The 18,883-nt window shown below is 37.4% G+C and overlaps 1 protein-coding gene across 1 annotated transcript in view; it reads left to right on the plus strand.

Moving 5' to 3' along the window:
* Positions 1–18,883, plus strand: part of CNTNAP2 (contactin associated protein 2) — a 1,030,565-nt gene that overhangs the window by 317,803 nt on the left and 693,879 nt on the right. Inside the window, exon 2 of the mRNA XM_032681831.1 lies at positions 1,136–1,246. Coding sequence (XP_032537722.1) covers positions 1,136–1,246 — 111 coding nt within the window. The remainder of the gene's footprint in view (positions 1–1,135; positions 1,247–18,883) is intronic.

Below are 18,883 nucleotides of genomic sequence, written 5' to 3' on the forward strand. Positions count from 1 at the left end.
AAAGTTCTTCTTTAGAAGGTATGACTATTTTGACCTTCGCATGACCCAGTCCAGCCAAATCACCGGTTTGTTATTGTTCCAAAACTGTGTGTTGTGGCTGATCACTAAATATGCTCCTTATGTGTATTTAGACCTGTGATGGTCTAGACCACCTACGGTGATCTAATGCTTTCTAGATACGTAAATTGAGGGTGTTTCCACTTGCAGTAGAGCTTGTGCTGCAATGCATGTGTTTAAAAAGATTAGTCAAGCTTACTGGTGTAGGCTAGGGCTTTTTTTAGTTGTACCTGTAAAGTAAATGAGTACTTTAAGCTACATATTTCTCCCATCTGTTGAAATGCCTTACAAAAACTAGAACAAAGCATAGTATATTAACTAAGTATTTGAAAAATCCAAACCCATATCTCTACATTCTAATTTATATCATACAACAACAGGAGATTTTTTTAAAACTTTTTTCTTCATTAGAAAACCAAAGACTGATTTTGGTTTTTTACATCTTACATGCTAATACCAAGTTAATCTTCTTTATAACTGAGTAAAATGGAAGCAAAATGTTCAAATGCATTATAGAGATTAGTTAGTATAGGTTTATTTCCGTGAATCTGTTGTATGTGATAATTCATAGGGATTCATTAGTGTCCCCTAATTTATTTTCTTTTTTTTTAAGTATCAATTTGTCAGCACTTCTATTACATAAATGAAAATTTGTATCTTATCTACTTCTTACAAAACTTTCATGATAATTCTTTTCTTTAGCACTAGATTATGTCACCAAAAACATTCCAGGTATATTAGGGCAGGGGTTTTTTGTGGTTCAACTGTTGCATCCCTAAGGAGAGTGGTGGCCCATGGTTAGGCTTTACCATTATCTAATTTTGTCCTTTGTTGAAGTCCTTCTTTTTTTCCCTCATGTCAAGTTGTGGGTATGTTTTCTTGTGGATTTTGAGGTGGGTTTTTGTTTGGTTTGTTGGTTGCAGAGTCGGGATGTAGCTAAATGCATTCCACATGCCACACGTGAAAATTAACAAGGTTGTGTTACCACCCAAAAAAAAAAATAAATAAAGAGCACGTTGCGACTTAATATATATGAATAATTAAGAGCATAAAGTGAATATGTTTTCTTGTGTTTCAGAAAAGTGCGATGAACCTCTGGTCTCAGCATTACCCCATTCCTCCTTCAGCAGTTCATCATCTATGACAAGCAGCTATGTGCCGGGTTATGCCAAGTTAAACAAGAGAGGAGGTAAGGGATGCTCTCAACATCATGTTCAGATATTTCAAAAAATGATGAATGATATTTTTAATACCAAAATGCTTTTTATGTGGAATACTACTGCTAACTTTTGTTTTAACAGTTTTAGCTGTCTGACAGACCGTTTGTGAACAGAATGAATTTCTGTTTCGTTGTATGGGACAGTAATTGCATTCCATTACACTGCAGGGAGAAGTACACTACTTCCCAGCCCCCCCTCGGTGCATGGGAAGATCATGGAACAGATCCTCCTAGAAGCCATGCTAAGGCAGATGGAGGACAGGGAGGTGGTTTGGGACAGCCAGCACAGCTTCACCAAGGGCAAATCCTCCCTTACCACCGTAGTGGCCTTCTATGATGGAGTGACTACACCAGTCGAAAAGGGAAGGGTTGCAGATGTCATTTATTTGGGCTTCTGCAAACATGTAGCAGCATGGGCCAAATGCCTGATGTGGGTGGAGTCATACAGTACAGCTGGATAACTGACTTTAGTTGAGCATACCTGTCTTCACCGGGTACATGAACATTTGCGAGGTCATGGCTGTTGAAGCAAAACTAAAGAGCTTTGACGTACTTTGTTGATTTAACTTGTTCCCACCTTAGAAATGACTGCTGTCATTCAGGTTTTTTTCTAGCACCACAGAAACTTTGGCTTTTGCACATATTTCTGTAATGTAATGAGATGTTGATAAGAAGTCACAAAGCCACCTCAGCCTTGTGGTTTGGAAGAATAGGTGTGTAACTTTGATGGCCTACCTGGTCTAATTATATCCTTAGGGCTAAGCAAATTTATTTCACGGTCTGAACATAAGACTTTATCTTCACCCATAGGAATTTTCATAGTTTTTCTTGATATTTCTAGGTGTCTGTTTATATATCGTCTTAATTTCCCATACATTTAAGCATAAAATTTTAGATTAACAGAAAATTAGTATTCTGAATATTATTGAGTTTATTTTTTTTTCAAAATAGTATCAAAGTTCTAAAATATAAAATATCACACATTCTTGTGAATCAATGCTCAAATTTTATCTTTCTCACAAAATACATGTGAAAGGTATAATAAGTTGACTTAATGAACTTAAAATTTAAAAATATTTCAATGTAAGGATAAAGAAGAGAGAGCAAATTATTGTAGTGCCCTTATCTTCTAAATCCTGAAATTGTGTAAGAATGGCAAAGTACCAGACTTGTAGAAGGTTGGCTTAGGTTGCATTGCTGCCTCACTTTTTCTGCTCCTGCAGGAATTGTGTTGCTTCTGCCTGGATATCATGTTCTGCCTCCTAAAAAAACAAACAAACAAACCAACACCCTAGAAACAAAAGTTACAGCCTTTTGGATTTGGGTGGTAAACAAAATCTGGCATATTACCAAATGGTGGAATATTTCTGAGGTTAAAAGCAGAATTTTTTGCATCAAAATTATACCCTAGGCTTCCCATATTCTCCACCCATTTTTTATAGTAGTTTGTGCAACTTCTGAGCCAAAAGTTCCTCATCTTATGAACAATGCCATAAATTTACTGCTAGACTAATTTTCATCTTAATCAAAAAATAATTATCAGTCTAGCTATTATTAAAAATAAAAACAAACAAAAACAAAACCACCGTGAAAAACCAAAAAAAACCAAACAAACAACTCCCAAAAAAATCCAGTGTTACACTCCTGTTGTCACAACTCCTCCAAGTCTTATGGTGGATGGCTCTATCTGGGGTGGGGACCAGGGTGCACTGTCAGTGTCCTAGACTCTTAACTGGGAGGAGTATGCAGATGGATGAATCAAGGCCTGCTGGTCACATTAAAGGGCAAGAAGGAAATGCACAGAAAGTGGAAGCAGGGTATCCAGGGAATAGTATAGGGTCATTGCCCAGTTGTGCAGTTATATAGGGATGGAGACAGGAAGTCTGAAACGTGGCTGGAACTGGCAAGGGACACAGAGACTGATGAGAAAGTCTTCTACAGGTATGTCAGACAGAAAAGGAAGATCAAAGAAAGTGTAGCCCCATGATGAACACAACTGGCAAACTGGTAACAACAGATAAGGTACTCAATAACTCTTTTGCCTCAGTCTTCATTGCCAATCTCTCTTCACACACCTCTCAAGTGGATGAACCTCAAGGCAGGGGCTGGGGAAGCAAAGTCCGTACCACTGCAGGAGATCAAATTCATGACCATCTGAGAAACTTAAATGGACATAAGTCTATGGGACCTGATGAGATGTATCCCAGTGTCCTGAGGGAATTGGCTGGTGTAGTTGCCAAGCCACTCTCCATATCTGAAAATCGCAGCAGTCAGGTGAAGTCCCAGGTGACTGGAAAAAGTGAAACATTGCACCCACTATTAAAAAGGGCAGAAAGCAGGACCCTGGGAATTACTGACCTACCAGCCTCCTCTCAGTGCCTGACATCGATCTTGGTTTATTGGTTCACAACTTCTCTGTATATTTGTGGTTTACATGTGTAGAATTCCTGTTCTTTGATCTCTTTATCATTGTCTTTTTTTTTCTCTCTAAAATTAGTGTTAGCCAAGTCCCAAAGCTACTTTCTTTTCATGAGTAGTAATTGACCTAGTGAGGTGCTTATAGCCCTGCTTCCTCTGGTGCCACCCTGTGTTTGTACTTTCAATACCTCTGCTATCACCCTGTCATTGTAGTCTTCTGCACTGCATTTTTATTCTACAGTAATAGTTGATTCTCTGCAGAATAGCTGCTTTAGGTACAGACATATATAAAAATTGTTATAACAATAGTCACTAACCCATGCAATCACACAGCTAAGTTAAAAGTAAAATAGACTAGGCTGTGTTACCTGGTTGTTAGAGAATTGTTATTGTAACTAAGCAAGCTAAGCAGAAGCCAAAGACTAGCTTAGAGAAAATATGATTGACAAGCTCTAGTCCTGCAGCCCTGCAGATCTGATTCAAAGCCTATTGCCTGATAGGAGCAGTGGCAATTCCTTTGGTTTTAGGCCTGGAGACTAGCAGATAACATGATTTGTTGCTCCTGAAGGAGAATAGATGCTGTTTTATGCTGGTTACAGGCTTTTATTACAGTGTTCCCTGTATTTTGTTCTATGCTTGTTGTAGTATGTCTGAACATGTGTTTTGATAGGCTGTTGGGTTCCTTAATTTCTGTGTTCAACTGTTCATTGTCCAGATGAAAGAAGTTAGGGGGCACTTCAATTCTAAAACACTGTTCATCATTTAGGTTGAATTCTGTTGTATGACCATAGTTATGTTCATTTCTGTTCTAATCCCTGTCCTAAAATAATAAAAGTTATTAAAATCACTTTAATAAAATACAGTTTCGCATCAGCTTGGTGGGGAGTATCTTCACTTTGCTTTTAGATTAGTATTTCTTCTTTTAATTTACTAGACTACATATTCTAATCTAAGTGAAAAGCAAATCAGACATTTGGAATTTAATTATTCCCTTTAATTATGTTTAACCTCCCCTTTCTTACCCTAATAATCACTATAGTGCAGTTTCTTTTAATGATGTTTCTTTAGCAATATGGATCAGTGCCATCATTAATCAAACATTTGCTTAATTTTCTCTATCAAAAGGTCATTTGAAATTTAGTTGCATCTCTTTGTCAAATAGTAGTTGTTTAAATAGCAACTTCTGTAGATTGTTGTCCATCTCAATACCTATGATCCTAGCTGTCATGGTTTGAGATAGCCCAAAATCCAATTCTCTACCTCCATTCCCCCTCCCACATCTTAGCCTAATGTGAGATGGGTTTTTCCAGACAAAACACAACCAGACTCAGAATGGGGAAAAGGGAATATATTACAGTGACTGTACAAATAAATACTATAACACATTATAGACACCATCACAACTATCTCTACCATGACATATAGTATTTACAATGGATCAGATCTCTTCTCCCCTCCAAATAAAAGTCCAGGAGGGAAAGAAGGACAGATCCCTTCTTCAGAGCAGCAATGTCTCTAAGGCAGCAGTCATCTGTCCTTTTCTCATGCAGCAGCTGATGGCTGGATCTCTGCCAGCACTCACAAGGGAGGCCTCCAAGCTCCTCTCGGCCCCTTGATGCAGGCAAAGGGGTCTTCTGTGGGCTTCGTCACCCCAGACAAAGGTCGCTTCACCACGTCATATCACGAAGACGCAGGGGGTCTTCGTGACGGTCTGGTATCTCCAGGAGATTCAAGCTCCTTGCAGGGCCTCTGTGCCCTGTCTCAGGCTGCGAGCTTCTTTGTAGCTTGCAGCAAGGGAGGGCCCCCAAGGCCAACCTCCCACACCGTCCTGGCTGAGCTCTCAGGACGACTGAGCTTCTCAGCATCTTTACCCATTTAGGACTTCTAATCAGTAAGAGTCCACCCCCTCCATTTTTGGAGGGATCTCCAAGGAAGTTTAGGGGAGTTTTGCAGTTCTTACCCCCAAGCTTTCTCTCTGTAGAAACTTAGTTCTGTTCTCTGCTGCCGGTTCTCTACCTCGGCTTGAGCAACTCTGAGTCTTCCTTGGTTGCATGCTGTTTCTGCTGCTTCTCTGGTTCAGGTCTTATCAGTTGGCTTTTAGCCATAACCTCTGGACGCTGCCGCCGCTTCTACTCTGTCTCTGCTCACTCACGATGGAAAACATCCTCCAGCTCACAGCTACAGACACATAGTCCAGCTTAACACTGTTCCAAGTCTCTGTAGCCCCCAACTGGGGCTGGGGGGGGGGGCAGAGACCCCCCCAGAGGGCTCCTGTCCTCTCCTCGTGGCTTTCACAACATGGCTACTTCTTCTAACCTAAAACTACAACTCTTCTCTTCCGTTTGGTTGTGGTACATTTACATTTTTTGCAGGAGCGCTCATTGGACAGAATTTCAAAACTTCCAGGGGTTTCCACCCCTTGGGGGCTACCACTTTCTTAGCCTCTGGGGCAAACAAAATCCAAACCACTACACTAGCATACATACTTTTCAAAACTGAAACTTCTTTATATACATTAACAAATATTGTTTTCCTAGTTCTAGTGCCAGTAAAAGTATTGCAGATTTCAGGAGTGTGTTTAACACAGGAACTTGGCCATCTCTGTATTTATGCTTCTGCTTCTACAAGTGGTAGAAAATAGCTCCGTTTTAATGGTGAGCTGTTTTATAACTTCATGGAATTACAGATATTGCTAATCAAACCAGTAATAAGGGAATCAATTTTTTTCTCTCTCCAAGGAGTCATTATCTGCTAATAGATTCCCAAATCAAATATACTATTTAAATCACACTGTGCTTGAGTCATTTAATGGAAAAAACTCCCCCTCCTCTAGCCCCAGACCCTTTAAATTAAAGAAATGTGCACTTGAAAATTCTAGTCTCCAACCCAATTATTTTTGTCATTTTCATGGCACTTCACTCTAGACTGGCAAAACAGTTTATCAGAATGGATAGTATATTTTATTCCATTGATTAAGACACTGATTTACTGAACAACCACACCATGTTATTAAGAAGGGTGGAGTTGTAACTGTAGTTCTGGTTCAGTTTCCTGCTATAAATGTTGCAATTGGAAGGATGCACATCAAAGAGTTTAATATTTTCAGCAGTTTTTAGGATGCTTCAAAAGTTGGAACATTCATGAATTTATTTCTAATGTTTGTTATCACGTTGTTTACAAATCCTATAACTAGTGATCTAAGCAAACAGAATTAAATCCACATGTAATGGCATTGATCTGGAAGCCTCCAAGTTGTATATGTAGGGTGGGTTTTGTCAGTTTGTGAGAATATTTTACATTTTCCACATCTGTCTACTCAGACCCTCGTAAGTCTTAAATGACTTATGGATTAGTATTATACTTATTTAAAAGAAAATGCAGATTTGACGGACAGAGACTTGATTAGAAAAGTTAACCTCTCCAAATCACTTTACTTGCTGGTTCATATTCTTCTGTGTAGTCCCTTGTTCCTATAAGGAGAAGTGTCCTAATCTTCTTTTTTTTTTTTTTTTTTTTGTGAGGGTAAAGGTTATTTTTCATTATAGGAAAAATTGCTGATTGTTGAAACGAATATTCAGTGCTTACCTGCAGATCTGTTAGTCTCTTTCAAATTCATACCAATTCATGTTAAAATGTGAAGGCACAGTTTCTATGTCAGTGAGTAAGAGTCTTTGATTTATATAGTAGTTACCACTATGAATCTGTGTTTCCATAATTACAGAGAGCCAAAGGCCTGAGGGTACAATGCAGGTTCTGCATTTTACACTGACTCTCTCATTCATGGATCCCCAAAGTCTGGGTTGCTTTCCTTCTTCTGCTTTCCTGGGCACTTTCAATTATAGCAGCTGTGAAAAGGAAACAAAATGCTTTCATTTTATAATCACGGAAAGAAGTAGGAAACAGGAAGACCTCAGAAACTGTAGACTATTTTGTTGCTTCTCTTTGTGAGACAAGGAAGGTGGTTCCTTTCCTATTCTAGTACTCATCAACAGGTTTAACTAGAGTTAGTGTTGGGTGAAGCAATTGCTCCTATTCCAGTCAGGCCTGCAAAGAAAGGGGGATGAAGATCCTTTGAAGCTTCCTGTGTGGCAAAACTTCTGTGGAGACTGGAATGATGCAATGAATTTCATAGTAAAAGTAGGTTTGGGGAAGGTAGACTGTGGTGACTCCTGAATTCTGTTAAACGTTTGTAGTCAAAGGCTTGGACTTAAAAAGCTAAACAGTGCTGAATTAGCAACTGTTCAGACAAAGCTGGTTGCAGCCAGTTTTTATCAAACTATCCTTTTGATAGTAAGATAATATTTCAGTTTAAACAACTAAGTCTTAGTGCTATACTATACTATAGTATTTATCATATTTTTATTTCAATTTTAAAAAATAATTTGTGTGTTGTTCAGTGCCAATATAAGAAAGGTACAGATTATTTTTTAAATGTCTGTAACTTATATCAGAAAACAAAGCACCACAGAAGAGGAGAAACATATATTTCTCTTTTTTGCTCCCGTCCCTGTCACTTTTACCTATATATATGCAAACATTATAAAATTGTTGAGTACTGTAAAATCCTAAAAGTTTTTATTTTCAAGGGACTTCTTAAAAAAATAATTTTGAATTTTTTGTCAATTATCAACTTACATTCTTCATCTATGTAAGCCAAACATTTCTAAGGGTGTTAAATGATCCAGTGTTATATTTGGAGAATATGGGGATGAATTTTCCTTGGAAAAAAAAAAAATTACTTTTCAAAATGACTGACACAGGAGTCATCCATATTGGCATATAAATACATGCCATTAAGTCATTGACACTATAGATTTTAACTGAAATCTAGTTAGTAGTCTAGCTAAAAATATTTTAGTCCCTTCCATTTTCATCATACCTAATCTCCTGCAAAAGTAGTCCATATTGCTGCCACCTTACTAAAGAAATTGGCATCAGAGAAAAGGAGAGTTTTCAATTAGTTCGTTCTACAGCTTTTTAAAATCCATCCTTAGTAGCTTTTTCATATGTGATGTCAAGGTTATAAGGTCTGCCATTACATCTTATGACCTGCCATCAATAGAATCAGTGGACTGCATCACATCGTGAGAAGGATTCTTAGCACACATTTGATATAGTGCCTTATCAATCTTCCTTTTAATGGTTCCCAAGGTATTGAACCTTACACTTCTCACTAGTACAAGAATTAATGCCGCCCATCATCCACCTCATACCATTTTAATTTAGGGAAGAAATTCTACATTATTTCAACATAATGTAATGTTATATAATATAATTGGAAGCTGCTTGAAACTGAGCAGAGTCTCAGAACTTCAGAAATAATCCCAGCAGACAGTGAAAGTATGAAGGTCATAATGAGTTTTTGGATATATGGAAATTATCTTTGCACAGTGGAATAAAAAGAGGAAATTTGGTACCCAGGGGTTCTGTTTCAAGTCCAGTATTAGGGGAGAATCTAATGCTGCCAACAAAATTGATAATGCAATATAAAAGTTTCTGTAGGGCAGTTGATGTTCAAAAAACACTCCTTTTAGCACCACTGTGTAACTCCTATCTAGGCTTTCATGTTACCTTTTAATCAGCGTGCTGACCTTGGCCTGTTACTAGAATTATTAATGTGACTATAAAACAAGCATCAGAAATTCTAAGTGTTGGCATAGGTGTAATTGAGACAGGGTTGGTGTGGTTTTTTTTTCCCCTCAGTGGAGTTTTAAATTCTGCCTCCTGTGTGGAAGATGCAACAACTTATCTATAATGGGATATGATTCTTTTATTCCCCAAATCATTCCCAGTAAGTTAATCAGATCAGTTCTGCAATGACTCTACCAAACGTGTTGCCTTTGAACAATTCTAGGGACACCTAGCCTAGGCTCTTTTTAGCATTGCTATTAAAACCTCCAATACCATAACTAATATCACTACTTCTACGATTATTTATTACTATTCTATAGTGGAGTATGAGAAGGATTTTATATAGTTTTCATTTTGAGAAAGTGAATGTGAATGGGGTGGTTAGAATCAGCCTGGGTTGTCTGAGCTGTCTGGGCTTGTCCCTTTACAGGACTTGCCAGGAATTTAGTTTGGGTATGAATCTCAAGGAAGGAGATGCTACCTCTGATCTAACACCGTCCAAATAGGGGCAGTATGGAGCTATCATGCAGTAGTTAGCACACTATCTATAGATCATCACCTCAAATACTGCAATCTCCTTGTGTTGACAAGAGATGCCTCTGAGAAAACTAATACCCGTAAACAACATAACCCATTATATTTTGATTAAAACCGTCTCAGAAAAAAGTTATTATGGAGCTGTCAGTGGTTTGTAAATTCACTGCCCAGCTTACGGTATGTTGTCTTTTCTAAGTGGGGAAGCACATGGAAGTAATGGATAGAGTAGAACAGTACCAATCACAAGAAAGAGTAGTATCATCCACTTAACTTCTGAATGTCTATAAGAGAGCTCTTGCTGAGTAAGAATTTATAAATCCTTAAAATATGGTTGCCTTTAATAAGTAAATAAACATCAGTTCTCTCTCTGTAAATATGTGCTTTGGATAAAGACACATTCTACAGTCCAATACAGTGTATTTTTTAAAACCTTCTCATGAACATTATAGATCAAATTCAGTTTCTAGATCAATATATAGGGCAGTAGGAAAAAAAATTCATTGCAAGAAGATAGTGAATTTTGTGCAGGGGCAGGAAAAAGAAGCTTCAAAAAGAGGAAAGAAAAGTGCCAGTGTACATCCAGGACAGACAGATGCATTGAAAAAAATAACTTTAAAAAAGAAGAACATCACCCTTTTTCATTCCAAACACAGTCTAAGAAACAAAGTCAGTAGAAAGTGAAACTCAAGTAATTGCATTGAAAAAAAAGCATTATTAGCTTATGTTAATTTACCATAGCCCGACAGATACAGAAAGCATGTTTTTTCCAGTTCATAACTAATTTGTTAATTAAAGTGTTCAGAATACCTAATTGGATTATTTAATACATGTGTAGATGGAGAGGGAGGAAAGAAAAAATAATACGGAGCTCTAAAAGTTTGTGATTTTTTTTTTTCCTACTGCAATCGTTTTCAGAGGCAGCAATTTCAAGTCCAGCCAGGGAGAAAAGGTAAACTGGCAACAGAGAAACAGGGACAGCAGATCGCCTAGGCTCTACTGAGCAGTTAACTTTTTTCAGACAAAACTCAGTTCAGTTCATTAATTGGTTCTGATGCTAATGAATGGCCATTTTTGGCAGGAAAGTGTCAGGGCTGCTGGCAGAGAGGAGGCAGCCTCACAGACAGACAGATAGGATCCATATATCACAGATATACTTTTCCCATATCCTTAGGTACCAGTGCAGCTCTGGCTGTTTATCCCCAGAGTAGCCAAATTCTGCACTTTCAACTACCTTGAGAGACCAGAGTTTAATTCGACAGTTTCTCAAGCAGCACTGGGAAGTTAATCTGTAAATAGTTAGGAAATCTCTTTTGGTGTTCTTACAGGCTTCATCTTGAAAATGCAGATCAGATTAGCTGTCCAACTCTGCTTGGAATACTTATTTTTTTATTCACATTGGAGCGGGAGCTAATGGTTTCAAACATGGGGTGGTATAATAATGGTATAATGGTATAATAATGGGGTGGCTGACTTGTTTATATTTTGTGGGTGGTATAATATATCTAGTCCTTCTCTTTATTACTGTTTGTCATCAGCTGCTTTAAACCTGTGCCATACCTGTAAGATATGTAAAAAGTTCTGACACCATTTCTAAATGTCATTAAACTTGTATTTTTATTTAGTATGTGTCAGAAGCATTCATCGAGTTTACATTCACAGAAGTATTACCTGTACAGGGAGAGGTTAGTGTTAGTATTAGATGATGTATATGTGTGAGTGCAAGAATAGTATTGCCAGTGGCAGGTTCTTGCCTGCATAAAGACAATTTTTCACAGAAGGACATCTGTCCTTGTAAATTAGGCACTAAGTTATATAATCAGGCAATGCAAAGATTTCAGACTATATCTCTGCTGTCTGATTTCAATTCTTAGAACAGACAGTGGAGTTTCATGTGCTGCATGAAACTTGTGGCCAGCAGATCAAGGAAGGTGATTCTGCCCCTTTACTCCACTTTTGTGAGACTCCACCTGGAGTACTGCATCCAGCTCTAGGGTCCCAAGCACAGGAAGGACATCAACCTGTAGGTAGCCCTCCTCTGGACTCGCTCCAAGATGATTAGGGGGATGGAGCAGCTGTCCTGTGAGGAAAGGCTAAGAGAACTGGGATTGTTTAGCCTGGAAAAGAAGAGGTTTTGAGAAAACCTAATTGCAGCCTTCCAGTACCTGAAGAGAGCCTACAAGAAAGATGGAGAGGGACTTTTTACAAGGGCTTGAAGTGACAGAACAAGGTGGGATGGCTTTAAACTGAAAGAGAGTAGGTTTAGATTAGAGATTAGGAAAAAATCCTTTACTGTGAGGTTGGTGAGGGACTGGAATAGGTTATCCAGAGAAGTTGTGAATGCCCCATCCCTGGAAGTGTGTAAGGCCAGGTTGGATGGAGCTCTGAGCAGTAAAAGGTGTCACTGCCCGTGACGGAGGGGTTGGGAAGTATCTGACCTTAAAGGTCCCTTCCAACCCAAACTATTCTATGATTCTGTTTATAAAGCTGGCATCCTATAATTAAATTTTAGACTTAGTATAAATTGTGAGACTTGTCTGAAAAGTGCACAGTAATTACATGTTAGAGTTCAGCTAGATGCCTCTTTAAACCAATGCCTCACGAGGAACATGTTTACACTAGAGATGGCACACTGAACAAGCAAACTGGAAGATTTCATCTTCCTTAGACACTGCAGCTACTTCATTTGCACAAATCAGTGGGAACATGTGAGATCAAAAAAACCAAAACCTTGATATAGGAAAACTGTTCAACTTCTTTTGACAGGTCCAGTATATTTAGGAACAGCAGAGGATCCTCAGCAGAGGATAATTTAGATATCCTGGGTTTGGTTTTATCTACAGATACTCCAGGCTAAGATACAGAGCTTTGTGAGTCTCATCTGGAATTAAGGTTAAGATGTAGTGAGTTTACAGAAAATGCACTGTCAGCTTTTCCCAAGGTCAGTGCCTCTTGCCGAATGCTATGAGTGTTTCATCCTCTCCTGCACACAAAACACAGGTTTTCCTTACACAGATGGGTGTAGTGCAACTGATAGATTGCAGCTTTGAGCACAACCAGAGCATTGCCTTTCCCAAATAAGTCATAAACAAGTATAAATGCTAGTAGAAATGGGAGCTATTTGGCTACCATTATAACCTCCTAGTACAGTTATATGCTGAATGAGAGAAAAGAAATAATGTGATAAAATGAGGGTATTTGTTGCAGGATGGGAGAGTGCAGCTATTATTCATGTTTTAGCTTTCGCAGTTAGTTTATTCACAAGAAAATCTGAGCTACACGCTAAGAGACAGAATATTAATACTTGTTTTTCCTGTATGTGAGTTACTACATAAGTCATAAAAAAAAAATATCTCTCAATCTGGAAGAGTCTGACTTAGCATTCCAGTCTCACATCATAGATTTGCTGTTAGTTTCTCTTTGTTTTGTCTCACTCATTTAGATGAAACTAATTTTTTAGCTCTTCTTGTGTGTAAGACTCATTTGAACATTGATAAAAATTACAGTTATTTGAAGGATAAAAGGTATGTCAACTTCTACTGAGCGAGTTCATTTACCTTAGAAAGCTTCAGCTTTACACAAGCCTTGTACAGTGAAGTAAAGGTGGAAAGGGAAGGGGTAAATGAAGTAATGTTGTATAGATCTTAGAACTTTTCGAGTGAGAGCAAATATTTGCCTTGAGTGAGAGACAATAATTATTTTTGGGAGATTATCACTGTAGTTGAGATTTGAGTCAGCTTTATGCAGAATGGCAGGTGACTATAACACTGCAGGGTGAGAAACTCTAGGTGTAATTAAGAAGCAACAGTTTAGTTATGCTGACACAGATACCTACACATATATAAAATAAAGACGTTATACTTTTTGTGTTCTTCTCTACATGGAGATTTAGTGTGTTTAGCTAAGACCAAGCAATCCTCAGAAGAAATGTTAACAGTAGTTTCGCCCCTTCTTCCTGATACCTGCACCGTTTTTCTTCTGAAATGATCCATTTGTTTGGCTGTGATATGTCATTCATATAAGATAATATTGTTCTGTATTGAACGTCTTTGGCAGTTTGTCGGCTAACTAAGAAACAAATTAATATCAACAACGAGCTAAATTATTTTCATAGCCCTAAACTTTTTTGATTACTTCTAGGACAGATTTTTGTTTCTTTTAGGACAGATGTATTCTTTATGACAACATTTTTTTGAGTGGTCAATTTTCCAAGTCACTCAATGTGAGATAAATAGTTTGTACTGTGGTTAATGAGGTTGTATAATTTGATAAGCAGTGGAAAAAAAATGCTAACTAGCTTGAAAAGCTGCTTTTTGAAAAGTTGTATTTTAAATGCCTTTGCTTTCTAATATTGACTACCATGAAATTTAGCATTCCTGCTGGGCTTTTAGGCACTCAGCTCCCAGTGAGCTGATTTTACTTTGGTTAAGAAAGTTGTCAGCAATTATTTGATGCTTGTATGGATCAAAGGATCCTATGGTATGTAAAAATAGGCACTTGATTTTGTCTGTAATTATATAATATTTATAGATCAGGAATGAATAACCATAAGTTATCTCATAGGTATCCCTGTCTTCTTAGCTTTTTCTAGTATAGGCTGAAGATGAGTGTTTTGAGGGAAAAATCAGGTGACATTGGGTAATGAAAAAGATAAATATAACAAGAGTATAGCTTAGTGAAACTGGGCAGTGTGCTTTTGCTGAGAAGGAAATGTTGGGTATTGCATAGTGCACTGAGAGGGGTATTGCCTAGTGCACTTTAGCTGACATTTTGCCAAATGTAGAAAATATAGAAACTAGACGTCTCTTCTAATACACAAGCCAAATTGTTGTGTATTAAATTCTTTTTTTTTTTTATATATACTGAGAGAGATGGTACTTGAACTGCTTTGCTTTCTTTGGTATCAAGAGGTTGTGCGTTTTCTGTGGTGGAGGAACAACCTATGACAAAAGGCAACGCTGGGATTATTTGGTTTGCTGACTTTATCGACTGTTGGTCAGCAACATTCCCCATAACACATTTTGGATACATAGAGGTGATTGTTGCTTACACATCTTGCTTTCCAGGTGGGATTTTTGGGGGGGGGGAGGGGTGTTCTTTATTTTCTTGTTGTGATTGACCAGTTTCTAAATTAGGCTAAAACGGTTCTCATCTATCAAGAAAAAAAATTGCATGCTAAATTTAAAAAATAACAGTTTTTGAGAGACCAGAGAAGCTATTAATTAAGAGCCTAATTATTGTGAACAATCTCTAAAGGTTGCTTTAATGAACTTCTAGTTTCTGGGCAAAACCAAATTCTGTGTATTATATGCGGAATGTATTATCTTAAACATGCTGGTGATAACGCTTAAGATCTTTCCTTCTCTTGAAACAGTAAGTAATTTAGAATTCAGCTAAGGCTGCAACCAACACATTGACTGATGGCTATTTGGTGAGCCATGTCCAAAGTCATCTGGAAAGGAATATTATAGCTAGGGATCAAAACTGAGACTCCAAAAGCTCAGTAGCATTTGACAATAAATATTTTTAAACATTTCAGTTCTCAGGCTTTCACTAGACTTTAATTAAGGAATTGTATTAAGCCCTTCACAGGGAATATTTTTTCTGCAGTTGGAGCAGAGGCTGGAGTACCTTGCTTATAAATATGTGGTATTTGCTACCCTTGAGAAAAAGCTGCTAGTTTACTAGCTCACTAAGTGTGATGTGGTAATTCCTGTGCTCTTATCTTGTCCTCTTACAGCTGGTCCCTCCATGAGGCTGGAGTTACAATGACAGGGTTTTCTGGGAAAATCTAAAGGCTTATCCAATTTTATGGATGATTACACCACTTTCAGGCTCTCAGACTTGTCTAAAAAGGCAAGGAAGTTTAAAAGAACATGGGAAGTTGTCTACAAATAAGAAAGAAGACAGGAGAGACCTCAAAATAAATGATTTACCCTGTTGGCATAGGTCCAGTGCTTACTGAAAAACAAGAGTTGGACTATGAAGTAAAAAATTCAAAAAAAGTTCCCAAGTTAAGAGAGATAAGAAAACAACCTAAAATAAGCCTTTGGTTCGTCAAGAGTGTTGAAGTTACCAGAATCATTAAGCCATAGCATTTCTAGTCACCTGTAAAGAGCTGCTCCCTTCTCCCACTGTTTTCCATTCCATGAAAACAGAAGTGTTCTCATTTTAGAGCCTTAGTCAATGGCAGGTTTTTCTGTTTCTTATTTAGAAGGTTACCACATTTTTTAGCTGGTTGCATAACTGCAAAAAATAGATTGCCTTCGTAGTCTGACATGGCTCATGAAACATAGCTATAAAAGTGATTATAACAATTTCATAAACTTGCCATATATTACATTACAAGCAAGGAAATTGAAGGCTGTAATCATGGCTTTTATCTTGTTAACTTGCCTTAAGAACTCGAAAAAGTTCTAAATATTATAGCTAAGGAATAGGATGCTGCTGATGAGAGTAATGAAAAGCATTATGAGATTTCATCTCTCTGTCAAGGTGCTAGAATCTATTACAGAAAGTAATTTAATTATGCATTTTATTATCTGTATTAAGTATGAATTGACTGGTTTACTTCCAAAATTTTCAATTAAGTATAGACATTATTTTCCCATATTACCGAAAGCTCGTTGTTAGTATTTTGCAGAAGTCCTTTGCCCAGCAGAGGTGGTACTATTAACTGTTCTCCTGCTTTCTCCTGCTTGTGTGTTAGTTAAATGTTATTAATTCTATGTCATGATACAGAAGATTGAAAAAACCCATGAATGGCACAAGTGTCCCAACAGATGCCGATAGCATTATTTAAAATACTGTGTTGGTACTGGAAATCTAATATGGACTGCTATTATGGATGATTTTAAACCATCAACAGTTCTAGCCAAACAGAATATTTTTGAATGCATGGAATGTGGGGTCTATAAAAATTCAAAAAATTATGCCTAGAGTTAGTTTTGTTGTCAATCAATACCAGCAGTATTGGTGAGTACTGACAGGGTACCAATAATGAATATATGCAACATTCTGATAAGCTCTATTTAAAACATGCTCCCAATTTCTACTCTCCACAAAGGGAAACTAAGGGGTTTAAAGATCTAGAAACTTGTAGCTATTTTGGCAAATTTAATGGGAATGGGCTAAATTGTAAGAGATTGCATAAAACTAGAAAGAGGAGAAAAGACATTGAGATTTACAAATGAACATAAGAAAACTTAGTCTGATAAATTGAATTCTGTTAATTTTCTAAGTAAGTTTAGCACATAAATCCCTTTTTGTTCTGAATATTTAATGGAAAGTGTGTCAGTATTTTTTCTTTATAATTTACATGAAAAACATAAAGTTAGGAATAATGTGAATTCAGATCTGTTAAAACAAAGCTACATTGATATACAGCGCCTATAGAGCTAATTCAGTAAACTGCTTTCAACAAATTAGGACACACTTTAAAAAGTAGTTGTCATACCACTATCTGGTTCAAACTGCAGGGATATGTACTGTGAATAGTGTTAGTGAAGGAAGATTATGTAAAAAACAGAACCAGTTGTGTTTGTTCCTAAAGGGACCCTCAGGCCAGAGAGTTCGTAAATGTCTTTCCTGGGTTTTATTAAGCTAATGTACCATGTCTGCATTTGATTTCTTTTTATTCCCAGAGGGATTATATTGTTCTTTTTAACTATGTTTGAAAGTATAGAATGTGCATTTAGAATATAGAATTGAGCATTAAACTTTCCCTTGCCAGATAAGTAGATGAAGCTATAAAATGACATTCAACAATTTATCTAAGAATTTCTTTGGAAGAATAGCTCGTGTCAAATACAAGAGGTAAACTCCAAGTGATAAAACTAACCTTTTATAACAGTTATCCCCCCATAAAAAGAGTTATCGTGCAATTTTTTAGTCTCTGTTGGTCGTTCGGTCAATTAAAATCTCTGGAAGCATCTGAAATTCAGTTTAATAGCACAACAAAATTTGGATATGAGAGGGAAAGGAGAAGTTTATCAACATACTTTCAGGTGGTAGGTACAAAAAAGCAAATTTCCTCCTCTATAGGAGGAGCTCAAGAACTTCAGGTTTCTCACAAAACTTGTTCCCATGGAAAGGATCCTTTCATATGTGAGAAGAGTTGAGGGGCTTGTTTGCATTTGATGCCGTGTGGTAATTTATCTCAGCCAAAAAAGATATGTTGAATCTATTGCAGTACTGGTACCCTCTGGGTTACAGCTATTTTGGTTACCTCAGATTCCATGAACGGTTGTTGATGGCTAATGGAAAGAGACATCACATCATAAGGAGAAAGACCACCAAGAAAAGTTTTGCCATTAAAAAGCTGGTGGCTTTGGCAAAGACCTTGTTAAGTTTGTGGCAGCACGCAGTGATCATCAGCCCGATTAAGATGTGTAATAAAAATTGCTGTGTTTTTGGAACACTGGAATGTATGTGGAGATTTTACAGTTGCTTGATTCCTGAGACTTGTCACTTCAGAAACTCAGCTTTAGTGTTGAAGAAACTTATCAGTGCTGGTCTGGCATGATAGAGTGTAACACAATATGTTCTGACTAGCATGTAATCCTTCAGCTGATGAGTGTAGCTCCAGGGATGTTAACATGACACAAGCTACTGTTTTCGATCACTTTCCGTAGTGCTTGGCAAAGCTAGCCTTAAACATGAATTTGTCAGGCAAAATTGTACAAAGCAGGAGAAAATCAGTGGCAATTAAAACTATTTCAGTTACTGTGCATTAAGAACTTTTATGATAAGAGCTAGGAATGTTGAAATGTTGGCTATGATCCAAACATGCACTGTGCCAGGAGAGATGTAACAGAGAATTTCAAGTCTGTAAGTAAAGATGGGTAGAAAACCTATCCCCCGAGGAATCTTGTGTCCAAAATACTTGCCCACTTTCCTTTACCCATTAAGAATCAATTATGAAAGTTTTTTCTCCCTGATCTTTGTCGAAGAATATTAAATTACAGTTATCTTGGCTTTCAGGTTTCTGAATGAGTATGTAAATCCAGCACTTGATCTTGCACA

Source organism: Chiroxiphia lanceolata, chromosome 1 (genome assembly GCF_009829145.1).
Source record: "Chiroxiphia lanceolata isolate bChiLan1 chromosome 1, bChiLan1.pri, whole genome shotgun sequence".
Classification (NCBI taxonomy): Eukaryota; Metazoa; Chordata; class Aves; order Passeriformes; family Pipridae; genus Chiroxiphia; species Chiroxiphia lanceolata.